At 42.3% G+C, this 15,709-nt stretch overlaps 2 protein-coding genes and 1 long non-coding RNA gene across 3 annotated transcripts in view; 2 read left to right on the plus strand and 1 right to left on the minus strand.

Moving 5' to 3' along the window:
* LOC140429350 (uncharacterized) overlaps positions 1-4,090 on the plus strand; it is a 36,455-nt gene extending 32,365 nt beyond the window's left edge. Inside the window, exon 4 of the long non-coding RNA XR_011949051.1 lies at positions 3,728-4,090. This is a non-coding gene — a long non-coding RNA (uncharacterized lncRNA). The remainder of the gene's footprint in view (positions 1-3,727) is intronic.
* Positions 1-10,372, minus strand: part of tmem167a (transmembrane protein 167A) — a 29,294-nt gene extending 18,922 nt beyond the window's left edge. Inside the window, exons 1-2 of the mRNA XM_072516213.1 lie at positions 10,255-10,372; positions 5,426-5,535 (exon numbers count right to left, since the gene is read on the minus strand). Coding sequence (XP_072372314.1) covers positions 5,426-5,535; positions 10,255-10,257 — 113 coding nt within the window. The 5' untranslated portion in view covers positions 10,258-10,372. The remainder of the gene's footprint in view (positions 1-5,425; positions 5,536-10,254) is intronic.
* A 58-nt stretch (positions 10,373-10,430) lies between these two features.
* xrcc4 (X-ray repair complementing defective repair in Chinese hamster cells 4) overlaps positions 10,431-15,709 on the plus strand; it is a 281,034-nt gene continuing 275,755 nt past the window's right edge. The window contains exon 1 of the mRNA XM_072517630.1: positions 10,431-10,595. The gene's annotated coding sequence lies outside the window, so the exon portion shown is untranslated. The remainder of the gene's footprint in view (positions 10,596-15,709) is intronic.

Raw genomic sequence — 15,709 nt, forward strand, 5'->3', positions numbered from 1 at the left:
AGACTTCAGGAGATAAATCAAAAGGTTTGATGCCATTTTAATAGAATCTGGGAATCAAGAGTTGAAGCAATTGTGAACAGTTTGCACAGCAGTCAAGACAGAAATCCTGAAAGGGAAGGTGTAAAACCCGGATTCATTGTTAAAAGTGGAGCGAAAGCTTTGCTTGAAAGAGTAATTTGGAAAACCTGGACTGATGTCAGAATTGTTGTGGGAGAAAATTTTAAAGCATTTTTGGGGGGAGTAGAGTCTGGAAACTCTCACATGGGGGATTTGGAGGAGAAATCCACAGACATTCAATTGGGGTTCAGAGTGGAGAGTGTATTTGACCACAGCCATCTTGTGTGTTGGTAATAAGTGTTAATCTTTTAATCTATGTGTACTTCTTAACCTTAAGGGGGTGGGGGGTTGTTGGGAATGGAGTATTGTATCACAATCCAATTTTTCGTGTTTAATAATTTTGTTGTTGTTGTTAAAACCAATGTGCCGTCCTGTGTATCTGTTCCTACTTGTCTTTTGAGTCAGGGTTTCATTCTGGAATCATCCCATCCAGTTATATCAACTGGGATTGTAACACACAGCACATGTTACTTCTTCAAAGAACGCTGAGTAAATTGTTAAACATGATTTCCCTTTCACCAAACTATGCAAACTCTGCCTGATTACCTACAATTTTTCTGAGCGCTTCTAGCATTTTCTCTGTGACAAATGTTAAGCTAACTGGTCTGTAGTTTCCAGCTTTCTGTTTCCCGCCGTTTTTGAATAAAGGAGTTACATCGCTATTTTCCAATCTAATGAAAGCCTGCCAAAATCCAAGGAACTTGGGATAATTAAAACCAATGCATCAACTATCTCACTAGCCACTTATTTTAAGAACTGAGCAGAAAGTCCATGAGAGCCCAAGGCCTGGCAGCTCACAGCTCCAACACTGGAACTTTGGTCATCACTATAGGTCGTAAAGAAATACTTTTGAGTTTCTTTAACAAAGACAGAAAGACTGACTATTACATAAAGTAGAGAAGCAATTTCCTTCCCAATTATATTTGATATGGGGGAGGGGGGGGGGGGGCACGGTGGCAAAGCGGTTAGCACTGCTGCCTCACAGTACTAGGGACCCGGGTTCAATTCCAGCCTCGGGTGACTATCTGTGCGGAGTTTGCACAGTCCAAAGATATGCCGGTTAGGTGGGTTGGCCATGCTAAATTGCCCCATGGTGTCCAGGGATGTGTAGGTTAGGTTAAGGGGTTATAGGAATAGGGCGGGGAAATGGGCTTGAGTGGAGTGCTTTTTCAGAGGGTTGTTGCAGACTCAATGGGCCAAATGGCCTCCTTCTGCACTGTAGGGATTCTATGATTCTACACACTCAGAAATGCTAGACTAAGAGTGGATTTTAAATCTCCGTCAGAAATTTCACTATTAATTTTAAAAGTTTCATTGTGCATAATTTTGTTATATATTTAGTAGCAGGCAATTACTACTTTGTTCATTCATAAAAATAAACCAAGAATTTAGAGATCACAAAGAGATAGTCAGGCCATTAAATCTTCACATCATGTTCTTGATTCCATAGTGGAATCATCTATTCCACTACTTTTACTTTCTTCAGTCCATCAGTATGTAATTTTCTACACTGGAAAATTAGCTTATCAGCATTGAAACATTTGTACTTGCAAATCAACAGAACAGTACATAAAAATTCTAAGATAGCGGAAAGTTAAAGAAGGAATTTAGCTAACTGGCCAGTTAAAATGGTGATTATTAAACGTCACTGTTGCAGCAGTCATCATTCACACAAATCAATGCTATTGGAACCTCCTTGATCAGTGAGAGACAGAGTAAAATGTCAAAATTTGTCGATGGTAACAAATTTGGAGGTGCAAGCAGTGATAGGAATCAACTATAACAGGACACAGGCTCGCAGAACCAGTACACAAGTGGCAGATGGAATTTAACACAGAACCATAAGTGGCTGAAGGGATGAAGGCAATATAGACTAAGTGGCATAGTTCAAAGAGTGTAGAGGGACACAGGCAGGTCACCTGCAGAACCATAAGTGGCAGAAGGGATGAAGGCAATATAGACTAAGTGGCAGAGTTCAAAGAGTGTAGAAGGACAGAGGCAGGTCGCCTGCATCGACTGTTAAAGGTTAGCAAAGCATAAGGGATCTTGGGCTTCATAAGTAGAGGCATTGACTATAAAAGCAGGGAAGTTTTGCTGAACATGTATAAAGTTGTGGTTAAGTTACAACTAGACTATTAAATCAAGCTCCGGTCACCACTCTGTAGAAAGGATGTGAAGCTTTTAGCTTTCAGGTTATGCTGGGATTTTTCTCCTTGAGGAAAAGGAGATTAAGGGGACAATTGATCGATGTAGGAGATCCTGATAGGTTTAGATAAGGGAGACAAGGAAAAAGACGAGAACAAATTGTTCCCATTAGAACAGCTGGATGGCACAAGGACAGGATGTCACAGAATTTAAGGCTTTGAGCAAGAGATGCAGGGTGAATGTGAAGAGGTAAAGAGGTGGTTGGATTGATGGCCTACAAAGTTATTATTGGGGTGGCAAAATGGATTGAAAATGGTTGTTGTAAAAAACGTGGAAATTGTGAAATGGTTATTTTGGAGATGGAAAAGCTATTTCTCAGTAAATCAATCATTTTTGAGTTCTATATTTGTCTAGACAGCCTCAACTTTACATTATCTAGGGTCACAGAATTCTGTGAATTAACAAAAACCTTATTAAAGGCATGCACAATTTAAATCCTACTCAATAATGTAAGAATCACAAGATCACATCAACCCTATTACATTTCACATAATTCCAGTTTCAGAAAAATTGAACACTTGACCACATTTTCTACCTATTGTTGGCAAATATATCCACTGTTAGACATCTCAATGGACAAATGCATGAAAAATAGATCTTCTTCCCTGTCCCAAGAACCCAATACCTCCAATATCAGTCGGAAACTCCCTACTGCACCACTGAGTTTTTCCATTTCCTACGTCAGCATTCTTACTGACTCAGAAAAACGACCAATCTGTACCACATTACAGACAGTTTTGAGTTATGAAATCATGTCTACAAGGAACTAGCTTATGACTGTCTAAACTTAATTTAGGATCTTTACAGCTACAGAAACAGGGGAGTATTACTCCAACAGTCTGGGTTGGATTTAAAACCTAGTCTCAGGAGGCAAAATATAAGGGCGTAGTTAAATTACACCCACTGGTTTGTTAATATGCACATGTGCACCTTAAAAGTTAGCTTTGTACTAGCTGTGTTATAACAAACTGGTGGAAAGCCAAATTAGTTTCAGACTACTACAGTTTCACATTCAATGCTAAATTCTTTTATTACATTGTTCATCTTATGTCACAAGACGTACATGCAAATTTACACTGGAAGTCAACCAATTCTGCCAGTTTCTTTCTCCTTCCAGATGTAATGTTTCAGTTGTGCCTTCCAATTACTTGTACTGCATTTGTTCAATGTTTATAGTGTTTAGGGTTTAGTACATTTGCATGCATTTCAATGGGTGGGTGAGGGAAGCATTTACTTCCACCCTCCCCCCACCACATCTTTGAAGATAGTCCAAACAATTACTTGTATTGAATCCAATAGAAAACGGAACACATCTACTGACACAAGTTGGGATGTAGCGCCCGAGGTTTCACTTTCAATCCATAACCCGTGTTTATATTAATGCATTTTCCTGTGGTTTATTTAGGTAGGCAGTTCCACCTTGGATGAAAAAAAAATGTCTATATTGATCGGCCAAGAAGACATTAAATACCCTATCAGGCAGATTTGAAGTACCTCTCTGGTGACATGAATCTTTAACCTTGTGGCCTGAAGAAAAAGATTATTCTACTGTTGAGCTACATTGTGGTTCTTTTTCTGTTCATGTTTGTTTCATTTCAACAAATACTAAACTGTTCAGATTTTTTCACGAATATGCTGAAATTAGTTGAAGTTTAAGAACAATAGGTTACTTGATACGGACATTGTGACTGGGAATGGCATGAGAAAATGAGAGAATCCTACATAAGATGTATTTGTTTTGCTGAACTGTTGTACATTTATTCACTATCTTAAATTTTGGGATCTTTTGAGTGGATTTCTCAAATAATCAAATGGGCAATATGATAGTACTCAATTCAAGGGGCTATGTTGACGGCTCGTCAATTTATATATTGAGTAGATGCCAGAGGCCAGTTAACATTTTCAAATGGTATCAACACTAATTTGTGTACCACAAATTAAAATAGAGGAAGCATCTCTCTTCAAGGGTACCTAATAGTTTACCTTTCCAGATGCAATGCAACTTAAGCTATCTAATGAAACAGGCTGAGCCACTGCTCATTAAATAGCTAAAGACAAATTCTCAAATGATCCGCTCAAATAGTATTCCGCAGCCACACATACTTACAAGACCTTAAGATTTGGAGCAGAATTAGGCCATTCGGCCCATCGAATCTGCTCTGCCAGTCGATCATGGCTGATATGTTCCTCATCCCCATTCTCCTGCCTTTTCCCCAGATTCACGACCTTCGGGAGAAGTAGTTTCTCCTCATTTGTTTTAAATTTGCTACCCCTTATCCTGAGACCATGACCTTCCATTCTAGAATGCTCCACAAGAGGAAGCATCTGCTCCACGTTTACTTTATCCATACCTTTTATCACCTTATATATCTCAATTTGATCTCCCCTCATTCTTCCAAACTCAAGAGAGTATAGGCCATAACTGCTCAATCTCTCTTCATAAGACAAATCCCTCATCTCTGGAATCAATCTAGTGAACCTCCTCTGAACTGCTTCCAATGCCACTTGATCTTTCCTCAAATAAAGGGACCAAACCTGTGCACAATGCTCCAGGTGCAGTCTGACCAATGCCTTGTATAGTTGCAACAACACCTCCTTACCTTTATACAACACCTTCTTACCTTTATACCCGTTTACTTCGATACTGATGATATACATCCTTAATATGTTAAAACACTGAACAGAACATATCTCCAATTTAATTTCAAACAACCAAAGTACCATAATTCACTTTACGCAAAGTTTGTGATTCAGAAAGGTTTGCAATAAAGCTTTAACATATGATGAATTAAAACAGCTTGAATTGAATTCTTGCTGATGTATTACTTTTCGAGTTTCTCCTAGCCATTGTACAGATTTGTGCACTTGTAAAAATCAGAGCACAAATGCGAATATTGGGATAAACTTGTTAGGAACAAGCCATCAAGTTAACCTCCAAAGGCTGAAAATGTCTTAAGTCAATAGAGATGACAAACCCCCAGTATTAAACATGCTTCTCATGTACAGCATGCTGCATTTGGTTCTATTTTAATTGCTGAAAAAACATTCAAAAAGACTTTACATTTCAACAATCTACCAAACAAACTAAATATAGTATACTTACCCAGTCTTATTCTTGTCCAGAACACTGGGAGCTAAGGCCCTGATGTAAGCACAAGTACAAATCAGGAGTAGTATCACAGTCAGTAGACTCTGAAAGTTGAAAATTGCCGACTGTGGGGAAAAAGAATTATAATGAATTTTATTTGTAGCCTGTTAAAACATGGATTACTGCAAATTCAGATGGTTAAAAGGCAACAATGCAATTAAGTTAAATGGAATAGAAAGATTGGAATTTAATACATCTTGGATAAGATTGTATGTACTACAGTAGATTATATACTTATGGAGAGGTACAAAAGCATATGGTTGTAAAACAAATGACAAAAGCAATGCAATTTGTTTTCCTTGAGCTGCATCATGTTCTAGGATCTGGTTTAAAGCCACTAACTGTCCTATATTCAGACTACACATGTCAGCTTTTTAAAAAATGTTAAAATGAGTTGGTTTCCCAAAAATGATGTCAGTTTGAAAACACAACTATACTTTCAGATGTAACTAGGATGTATTAAAAGAATTGAGTATACCAAATTTTATTCATAAATGGCTTCTCAGTGAATTGGTATTGAGCAAATGAAGTTTTTTTATTGCTAGACAGCACTCTCTTCCACAAAAGTAGTGTTTTTGAAATACACTGATATTGAAATGTAAAAATGGCATTGTGAGAGGAAATTATGGGAATGTACAATATTCATAGGGTAGACACTTGACTGCATTTTAGAAATTATGAAGCAATGTGCTACTTGTCGATTCCCCATGTCTTGTGCACATTTAGGTTTAGAACCAGTGTCCCTTGTCCAGAAGGCCATTAAATATGAATAGATGGGTGACATGGTGGCGATGTGGTTAGCACTATGGACTTGGGTTCGATCCCGGCCCAGGTCACTGTTCATGTGGAGTTTGCACGTTCTCCCCATGTTTGCGTGGATTTCACCCCCACAACCCAAAAGATGTGCAGGTTAGGTGGATTGGCCACACAAATTGCCCCTTAATTGGAAAAAAAAAAGAATTGGGTACTCTAAATTTCATTTTTTTAATAATATGAACATAGATTTACACTCCATGCATTCTTTGGATGTTGTCCCAATTACTGCTATGGCTCAGAATGTACATGTCCTGACACTGTTACTGCCCGTCATATTTTGTAGGTTAAATTGAAAACTTCAGGTGAACATGTGAGTCGGTTGTGACTTCTGCGGCTTGGGTGGATAAGTGGGAACTAACATTTGAGCCACGCAATGTCAGGCAATGACCATCTCCAACAAAAAAGCACCCAACTACCTTCGCATGACATTACCATTGCTGAATCCCCTATCAATGTTCTGAGGTCAGTGACCAGAAATATCAACTGCACAAGCCACAAATACTGCAGCAACTAAAGTAGATCCAAGGCCGGGTAATATGCAGTGAATGACTCGCTGACAAACTCACCAAAACATCTCCAACATCTACATAGTACAAGTCAGGAGTGTGATGGAACACTCTCAACTCGCCTGGATAGCTGCAGCAACACAAGATGCTGCATCCATGACAGCTCACCACCGCAAACATCCACTCCCTCCATCCCTGACACATGATTGCTGCAGTGTATATTCCCTCTAGGATGTACTGCAGCAACTCACCACGGTTTCTTTGGTAGCACCTTCTAAATCCATGACTTCCACCATATAGAAAGACAAAGAGGTGTATTAGAACACCTCTATTTATAGTGGCGTTTATTAAATTGGAGAGGGTGAAATTCGCCTCAAGTGGATTGGTACAAGGGTTCTTTAGGCGGTGGCAACCGTTCTTGGACTTCCTGGCAGAACGGTAGACAATGGTCAGCAGCAACCCGGGGTGGGGGGTGGGTTCTACTTTATTTCTGTTTATTTACCCTGGGGGTGTATATATTTGCTATGTTTGCTTTGTGTTAACTCGGGGTGTTAATTTATTATTTATGTATAGGGGGGAGGGGGGCATGGGGGTTGTTTTACTTTGTTCTGTATTTAATTCTACTGGGTTTCTTTTTCATTCTGTTGTTGATATTTTGTGAAAACCCTAATAAAAATTATTTTTAAAAAAAAAGAACACCTCTATTGCTAGGCTTCTTTCCAAGTCACATAACTTTCTGTCTTGGAACATATACTGACATTCCTTCAATATTGCTGGGTCAAAATCCTGGAACTACCTACCTAACAGTATTGCTGGAGTAGCCTCAGCACATGGACTACAGCAGTTCAGGAAGGTGTCTCGCTACAATCTTCTCAAGGGTAACAAAGGTTGGACAATAAATGCTGGCTTTTTTTGCCACCCCAATATTCCAAGGAGTACTTCAAATCAAAGAAGTGATCTTTATACAGAACAATTGTTGCTTTTCATAGGGACACTTTCAAAACGCAACAACTGTTTGTCCTCATTTATAGAGTGAAGATGCTTAGATTCACGTTCCATGTTCAGGAGATGCCAATCATTCAGAGGCCCGGTTTGAGTTTCAATGCTTGCATATGCAACAAAATAATGGAAAAAAAGCAAGAGGTAGAGGGCACAAGTAACACATAGTTCAACTGCAAGGCAAATGAAGGGCACCAAGGGGTTTGAAGTTGAGGTGCCGATCAGTCAAGATCTAATTGCATGTTGGACAAATCTGAAGCTGAAGCTACAAAAGCATTATTGCACTTTGAAAGCAAATATTTGTTTTTATGAGCCACAGGTTTATATTTAGAGATGTTCAGCTAAGCTTTATTTTCTATGTTTGTGGGATGTAGGGGCAATCAGTTATGCTATCCGGATTGTAGTTTAGGTGTTCACTGTTTCGCTAATATCACAACTGGGCACAGTAAAGGAAAAAAACTGAGAGTTCAAAACAGGCATGCCTTACAGAAATGAGGATTAAATATTTTAATTTTACCATTTTTCATAAATTGTGACATATTACCAGAGTATCTCAAGTAATTATTTTGTTATTTTACACAATGTGGGCGTGCTGGCTCAGCCAGTATCATTGCCATCCTTAATTGCCTTAGAAAAGGTGGCAGTGAGTCGCCTTCTTGAACCGTTGATGCCCATGTGATGTAGGTACACCCACAGTCCTGTTAGGGAGCTCCAGGATTTTGACCCAGTGACAATGGAACAGCAATATAGTTCCAAGAGGGTGTGCTTCTTGGATGGGAATTTGCAGATGGTGGTGTTCTCGTGCATCAGCTGCCCTTGACCATCTGGGTGGTTTTGAAAGTGTTGTCAAAGTGCCTCGGTAAGTTACTGCACTGAAACTTGCAGATGGCACAGATACATGGCAACTGCAAATTAATGCAAATAAGTGTAAAGTGATACATTTTGGTGGGAAGAAGAAAAGCAATAGAAAATAAAGGAAACAATTCTAAAAGGGGTGCAGAAATAGAGGAACCTGATCTATATGTGCACAGATCATTGAAGTGGCAGGGCAGATTGAGAAAATGGTTAAAAGGCACATGGAATCCTAGATTTTATTAACAGGGGAATTGAATAATAAAGCAAGGAAATTGTGTGAGAGAGTTCATTTTGACTGAAAGGTCAACAAAATTAACCAATACAAGGGGCAGGATTCTCTCAGCCCGACGCCAGGCCGGGGAATCCCCACGACCAGTGCGAATCGTGCCACACCGACCCAACGCCGGCACAGGATTCTCCAGAGCGGGGAATCGGCACCATTGGCGCCAGCATGGTGGTTTTGACATGGTGCCGGTCAGGGGCCGCTCTACATGGCCGCCCCGCCGATTATTGGCCCGGGATGGGCCGAGCGGCCGTCGTAAAAAACCCGAGCCTTGTCAGCACCGTCCACACCTGCTCTCAGCCGGCAGGAACTTGCCGTGGGAGGGTTGGGAGGTGGCCTGGGGGGGGGGGCCCTCCAATGTAGCCTGGCCTGCGATCGGGGCCCACCAATCGGCAGGCCGGCCTCCCTGGCTGGGGGCCTCTTTTCTTCCACACCGGCCCCTGTAGCCCTGCGTCGGCACATTGAAGGGAGCCACTGCGCATGCACGCATTGGCGCCAGTGGCACTGCGCATGTGCGGATCCCACGACACCCAGTTCATGACAGGATCAGCAGCTGGAGCAGCATGAACCACTCCAGTGCCGTGCTGGCCCCCTGTAGGGGCCAGAATTGCCTATCCTGAGGCCGCGTTGACGCCGTCGAGAAACACTCAAGGTGAATGGTAAAATAACCAATTGCAACATGAACACTGTTCATGTGTTGCAGAGGCAGATTCAAACATGGCTTTCAAAGGGAGCTACTTAAAAGTGAGAAAATTGCAGGGCTATTGGGACAAACGGATCTTCTCTTTCAGAGCTGGCATGATCACAAGAGGCTGAATGACCCCCTCTTGTATTGAAACTGTTCTGTTCAGACAACTTATATTTCACTGCTTTATCTTCCTAACAGCAGATAATTCATTTATTAAGCTATTCATCATTCTCTGATCCGATGTATATTTTGTCCCAGTACTTAAGGTAAGAGTGAACACCACAATGTGGAATTTAGACCGTTTAATCTGACTGATTCTGGGGATATCTTGCTGTTAATCATCAGTCGTTTGCTTGGAACTAAACAGCTGCGTTACTTCTATTGATTGTCATCGATTATTAGTTTCGATCACGTCCATTAAAGGCGGAAAAAACAGATGAGAGTTTGTTACCTGGAGGCCCTGCTCTCATACACTGCTATCCTCCACTCTCACATCACTCACTGCAAACAAGCACCAGGCTAACGGGCTGCACGCAGAGACACACTGAGCCCGCACATCCTCGTGCAAACTGACAAATCACAGTAACTAATCGGCCTGCCTGCAACACCACAACAAAACAGACAGACCCTCACTCACCATCCTGTACACTTCATAGCCACATCACACTTCCTCCGGAACTGGACGTGACGCAATACCCTGGATGCGTCAATTGTCTCCTGGGCCCTGGCTTCCCCCTCTCGTTTCAGTGCAGTTCTGATGACGTCTCACGCAGTTTCCACACGGGGCGGTGTCAGGCTCGAGCGCAAGTTGTGTGAAACGTCATCGCATGTGGAGCAGTTACTGTGAGGCGCAGTGATTGGTCGGACCCGAGGACGTTTCTGGCTCGGCTCTGATGTCCCTGTGAAGCTGGCCGTAAAGGAGCGTCACCATTTAAATTTAACGCAGTTCGGCGCGGCTGGTCAGTGTGGGTGTAAAAGGTACAAGTCAATGGGTTAAATGGCTCTGCCAGTTTGTTGTCATGAAGCTTATTTGACATGAGTCAGAACGGTTTGATCTTGGATGGTCTAGTGCCCAACTTCACATACTTTCAAAGTGGGAGTGTGTAAACCCCCTTCAACATATGGAGGGTGACAACAAAATGTTTGCAATTGGCTTTCTAGCAGATACCACTAAACCCTACATCATGAACACAGCATAGGAGATCATTTGGACCATCAGTGTTAGCTCTTTGAAAGATATTCTTTGCACATATTTGAGGGGTTGGGAAATGTACATTTTGGCCTATAATCTCCTAAACTTTACAAACTTTTGTAAACTGCTTAAAATTGTGAAAGCAGCGTTGGTTACATAAGGGGTTTTCAAATATTGTGCTGTGGGGGACAGTGAAAGCATTGGTCTATCCTGGTGATCTTATGTACTACCTTCATTCCTCCGTGCTGCCTCTTTCACCTCATGGTTTTGCTGAGATGAGCTGTAGCTCTTTGCAGCTTATACATCCCAGGATAGCAGGAACATCTTTCAATGACGTGGAGCTGACAGTGAACATTTTTTCCCTTGTGCTTCTTCCTGATTTATGTTGTTCCTAGCTGTCTAATCCCTGTTCCCCCCCTGTGAAATGTTACTCGGTTTCAGAAAGAATTTCCTTAGGTAACCATTCTCCATCAAATTTTCATGTAAGATCTGGTAAATTTTGAACAGAATGAATTTGGTCTGTGCTCTCGTACTTGAGAGTCAGATTTATGGTTGTGAGCTATTTCTCACACTCTTCCTGATCTGAATCATTGTGTGAATTGTTTTTCTCTGGTAACTGCCATTTCAACATCCATTCCAGTGTCTATAATGTTCTCAAACAGATCGTCTTGTTCCAGGGTATGGATGTTTTGGTTTCTTTTTCTTCCCATTCTCCCTGTTGCTCTGTCTCGATAACTCATCTACCATCTTCCTACTTTGCATGTCACATCTTTTTCCAGTCATTGTGCTTTCCACAAGCTCGGTAGTTTGATCCATAGTGGAACATTTCCTTCTGACTGTGAGCTTGGTTGCTCACAGCTCTTGCACATCTTTCTCTCTGCCTGGTGTGCATGCTTTTGTTGCTGTTTCACTGCATCAACCTTGCTGCCAGAGATTATCTGTTTGGGTAGATAGTGCCTTATCTGTACTCGTGGCTTCATGTGCTCTAGAAATATCTACAGTCTGTGACATTGTGAGCTTGTCGTTTCCAATCAAATTGTTTTGTACTTCAGGGTGTGCAGAGTTTCAAATGAGCTGATCTATCAGCCTTTCATCCACTTCCTTGAATTGACATTTTCTGGCTGCATTTTTCAATTTATCATGAAATTGTCAGAGACTCACCTAGTTCCTGCCTTTGGCTTTGAATCTCAGGATCAGATAATTTGACTTTGCCTGGAGAGGTGTGCTGAATTTTGTCTGCATTATTACTGCCATCCTCATTCATCTCCCAATTCATTTTTTCCAATTAAGGGTCAATTTACCGTGTTCAATCCACCTACGTAGAACATAGAACGATACAGCGCAGTACAGGCCCTTCGGCCCACGATGTTGCACCAAAACAAAAGCCATCTAACCTACACTATGCCATTATCATCCATATGTTTATCCAATAAACTTTTAAATGCCCTCAATGTTGGCGAGTTCACTACTGTAGCAGGTAGGGCATTCCTCGGCCTCACTACTCTTTGCGTAAAGAACCTACCTCTGACCTCTGTCCTATATCTATTACCCCTCAGTTTAAAGCTATGCCCCCTCGTGCCATCCATTTCCATCCGCGGGAGAAGGCTCTCACTGTCCACCCTATCTAACCCCCTGATCATTTTGTATGCCTCTATTAAGTCTCCTCTTAACCACCTTCTCTCCAACGAAACCAACCTCAAGTCCATCAGCCTTTCCTCATAAGATTTTCCCTCCATACCAGGCAACATCCTGGTAAATCTCCTCTGCACCCGCTCCAAAGCCTCCACGTCCTTCCTATAATGCGGTGACCAGAACTGTACGCAATACTCCAAATGCGGCCGTACCAGAGTTCTGTACAGCTGCAACATGACCTCCTGACTCCGGAACTCAATCCCTCTACCAATAAAGGCCAACACTCCATAGGCCTTCTTCACAACCCTATCATCCTGGGTGGCAACTTTCAGGGATCTATGTACATGGACACCTAGATCCCTCTGCTCATCCACACTTCCAAGAACTTTACCATTAGCCAAATATTCCGCATTCCTGTTATTCCTTCCAAAGTGAATCACCTCACACTTCTCTACATTAAACTCCATTTGCCACCTCTCAGCCCAGCTCTGCAGCTTATCTATATCCCTCTGTAACCTGCTACATCCTTCCACACTATCGACAACACCACCGACTTTAGTATCGTCTGCAAATTTACTCACCCACCCTTCTGCGCCTTCCTCTAGGTCATTGATAAAAATGACAAACAGCAACGGCCCCAGAACAGATCCTTGTGGTACTCCACTTGTAACTGAACTCCATTCTGAACATTTCCCATCAACCACCACCCTCTGTCTTCTTTCAGCTAGCCAATTTCTGATCCACATCTCTAAATCACCCTCAATCCCCAGCCTCCGTATTTTCTGCAATAGCCTACCATGGGGAACCTTATCAAACGCTTTGCTGAAATCCATATACACCACATCAACTGCTCTACCCTCGTCTACCTGTTCAGTCACCTTCTCAAAGAACTCGATAAGGTTTGTGAGGCATGACCTACCCTGCACAAAGCCATGCTGACTATCCCTGATCATATTATTCCTATCTAGATGATTATAAATCTTGTATCTTATAATCTCCTCCAAGACTTTACCCACTACAGACGTGAGGCTCACAGGTCTATAGTTGCCAGGGTTGTCTCTGCTCCCCTTTTTGAACAAAGGGACCACATTTGCTATCCTCCAGTCCTCTGGCACTATTCCTGTAGCCAATGATGACATAAAAATCAAAGCCAAAGGTCCAGCAATCTCTTCCCTGGCCTCCCAGAGAATCCTAGGATAAATCCCATCAGGACCCGGGGACTTATCTATTTTCAGCCTGTCCAGAATTGCCAACACCCAATTGCCAACTACCTTGTGTTGTGGGGTGTTGCTAATTTTCTCCTTAGTTCAATTGCTCTGTTTTATTACCTTTGCTCTTGAGTCGCCAGGTATCTTTATGATACCGCCACGTGGTTCAAGTCCGAGTAATGATCAATAACCCAATACACCGATTAGTAAGGTTTAAATCAAAGCACATTTATTATACACAATAATCGCTACTCATGCACAAATTCTACGTCTAAGCTACTTCTACAACTAACAGGCCTATACGTAACTTGGAACTGGCCCAATAGGTCAGGGGAACAAATGGTCCTGTTGGCTGACTTTCCCATCAGCCTTTGCCGTTCGCCATTTTGAATCGGGAGTTGGCCATTTTAAGTGGCTACATTCCCTCCTTGTGATCCTAACGCGAAGCGTGAAGGATCACATAACTATGTTGCTTTCCATTCCCTGACCTGGGGGGGGGGGCACTTCTTTCATGGCTTCTGCACTGACCATAGCTATGCAAAAACATTTTTAACTAACAATTCTAAGGGCGCTATGTCAAACAGGGACATGTATTACAAAACAATAAACTGGGAACCTCCAACTATTCTTAATATACTACACTCAAACATTTCATTATCCTAACTTCCTCAACCATACAACAAAATCATAGCATTTTATACACAGTTTTCCTGGCTTGGCAGTCCAGCTCAGGATCGTACAATTTGCTCATGAACAGTTCTTTACATTTCTTTATTTACAATAAACGCAAGTGAATGCTCTTTATTATAGATCGCGGGGGTCGGGGGTCTGGCCGTATCCGAAAATAGGGGATCTGATCCTATATACCGGGGTTCGAGCGCGGTAGGCTCTCCTCCATTTCCGTAGACGCATAGTCTGCACTATGCAGCAGAGTATCGCTAATACCAGTAAGGTTTCTATTACATAGGACAGGGAGTACCAGGTTATAAACCTGGCACACCAAGATGATGTGGTGTCGCTGGTGACTGGGCTCTGGGTACTGCAGGGAAGTGAAACATTAACGGCTGGGGGGCTTGAAGTCATGGGGTTCGCGTTCACGCGCAACCAAATGTCCATAAAGATGATGCTGATCCATGTGAAGGAAGTCCTCATGGCTCTTCTCTTTCCTTTTCTTCCTTCTCTTCTCCGGTCCTGGAGGTTCTGGAGTTCTGTGGAAACAAGCATAGTGTCTGTAACTATCTTTGTTTAATATCTCGTACGATAGTGTGTCTGTCCTGTAGTGCCAATTACTCCCTTTATAATTGGTCACTATGTGTGACTTGCTCATTTTCTTTTTCAAAAACCGAATTTTAGGACAAGACACACTTCCCAATAATGAACCAGTGCGAGCCGTCTCTCAAACTGCGCGATTTACCATCTAAATGTTTCAGCATGTAAATAGCATATGGTCGGCAACCTAAGGGTTACCTGAAACAAAGCAAAACTTTTTGAACTAAAATTTCCAAATGAGATGCGTATGGGCCACGACGGGTAAGAGTTGGTTGGAGTCCCCGGGTAGGACGGCCAGCAATGCAGTGTCTCTCCTACCCAAGCGTAGTTGACCAGAGGGGGGGTTCCCAGACAGGGCGGGTCCCAAGCCGTTTCTCCACTGCCTGAGCATCCGACAAGAATGGGCAAGAAATGTAGTCATCGTGGTGGGGCTCCCGTAATGGTTCTTTCCTTTGAACCAGAAGGGCAGTTATGAACGGGCGTCTGGTTCCTTAACCAGTCTCTGCAGACAAACTAGTTCCGCTGAACTGGTGTCTGGCCAATAGTGAGTCTCTGTGGGCAAGTCCTCAAGAGGTTTCGGCCGAAAGGGCGTGGGGCCATGGAAAAAAAATATTCCTGTCTGACAGACAACATTTAACAAACTTACAAAGAACATAAAACATGCGGCAAGTTCCATCAGAAAGGACACCACTTCTCCCAAGCGGTTCCTATAAAGCATCATCTGGACACCTCAGTTCTCGGTTGCGAACAGGGTCGCAAAGGGGTTCGCGGTTTGGGAGTCAGACCCAAGG

Source organism: Scyliorhinus torazame, chromosome 9 (assembly GCF_047496885.1).
Source record: "Scyliorhinus torazame isolate Kashiwa2021f chromosome 9, sScyTor2.1, whole genome shotgun sequence".
NCBI classification, from domain to species: domain Eukaryota; kingdom Metazoa; phylum Chordata; class Chondrichthyes; order Carcharhiniformes; family Scyliorhinidae; genus Scyliorhinus; species Scyliorhinus torazame.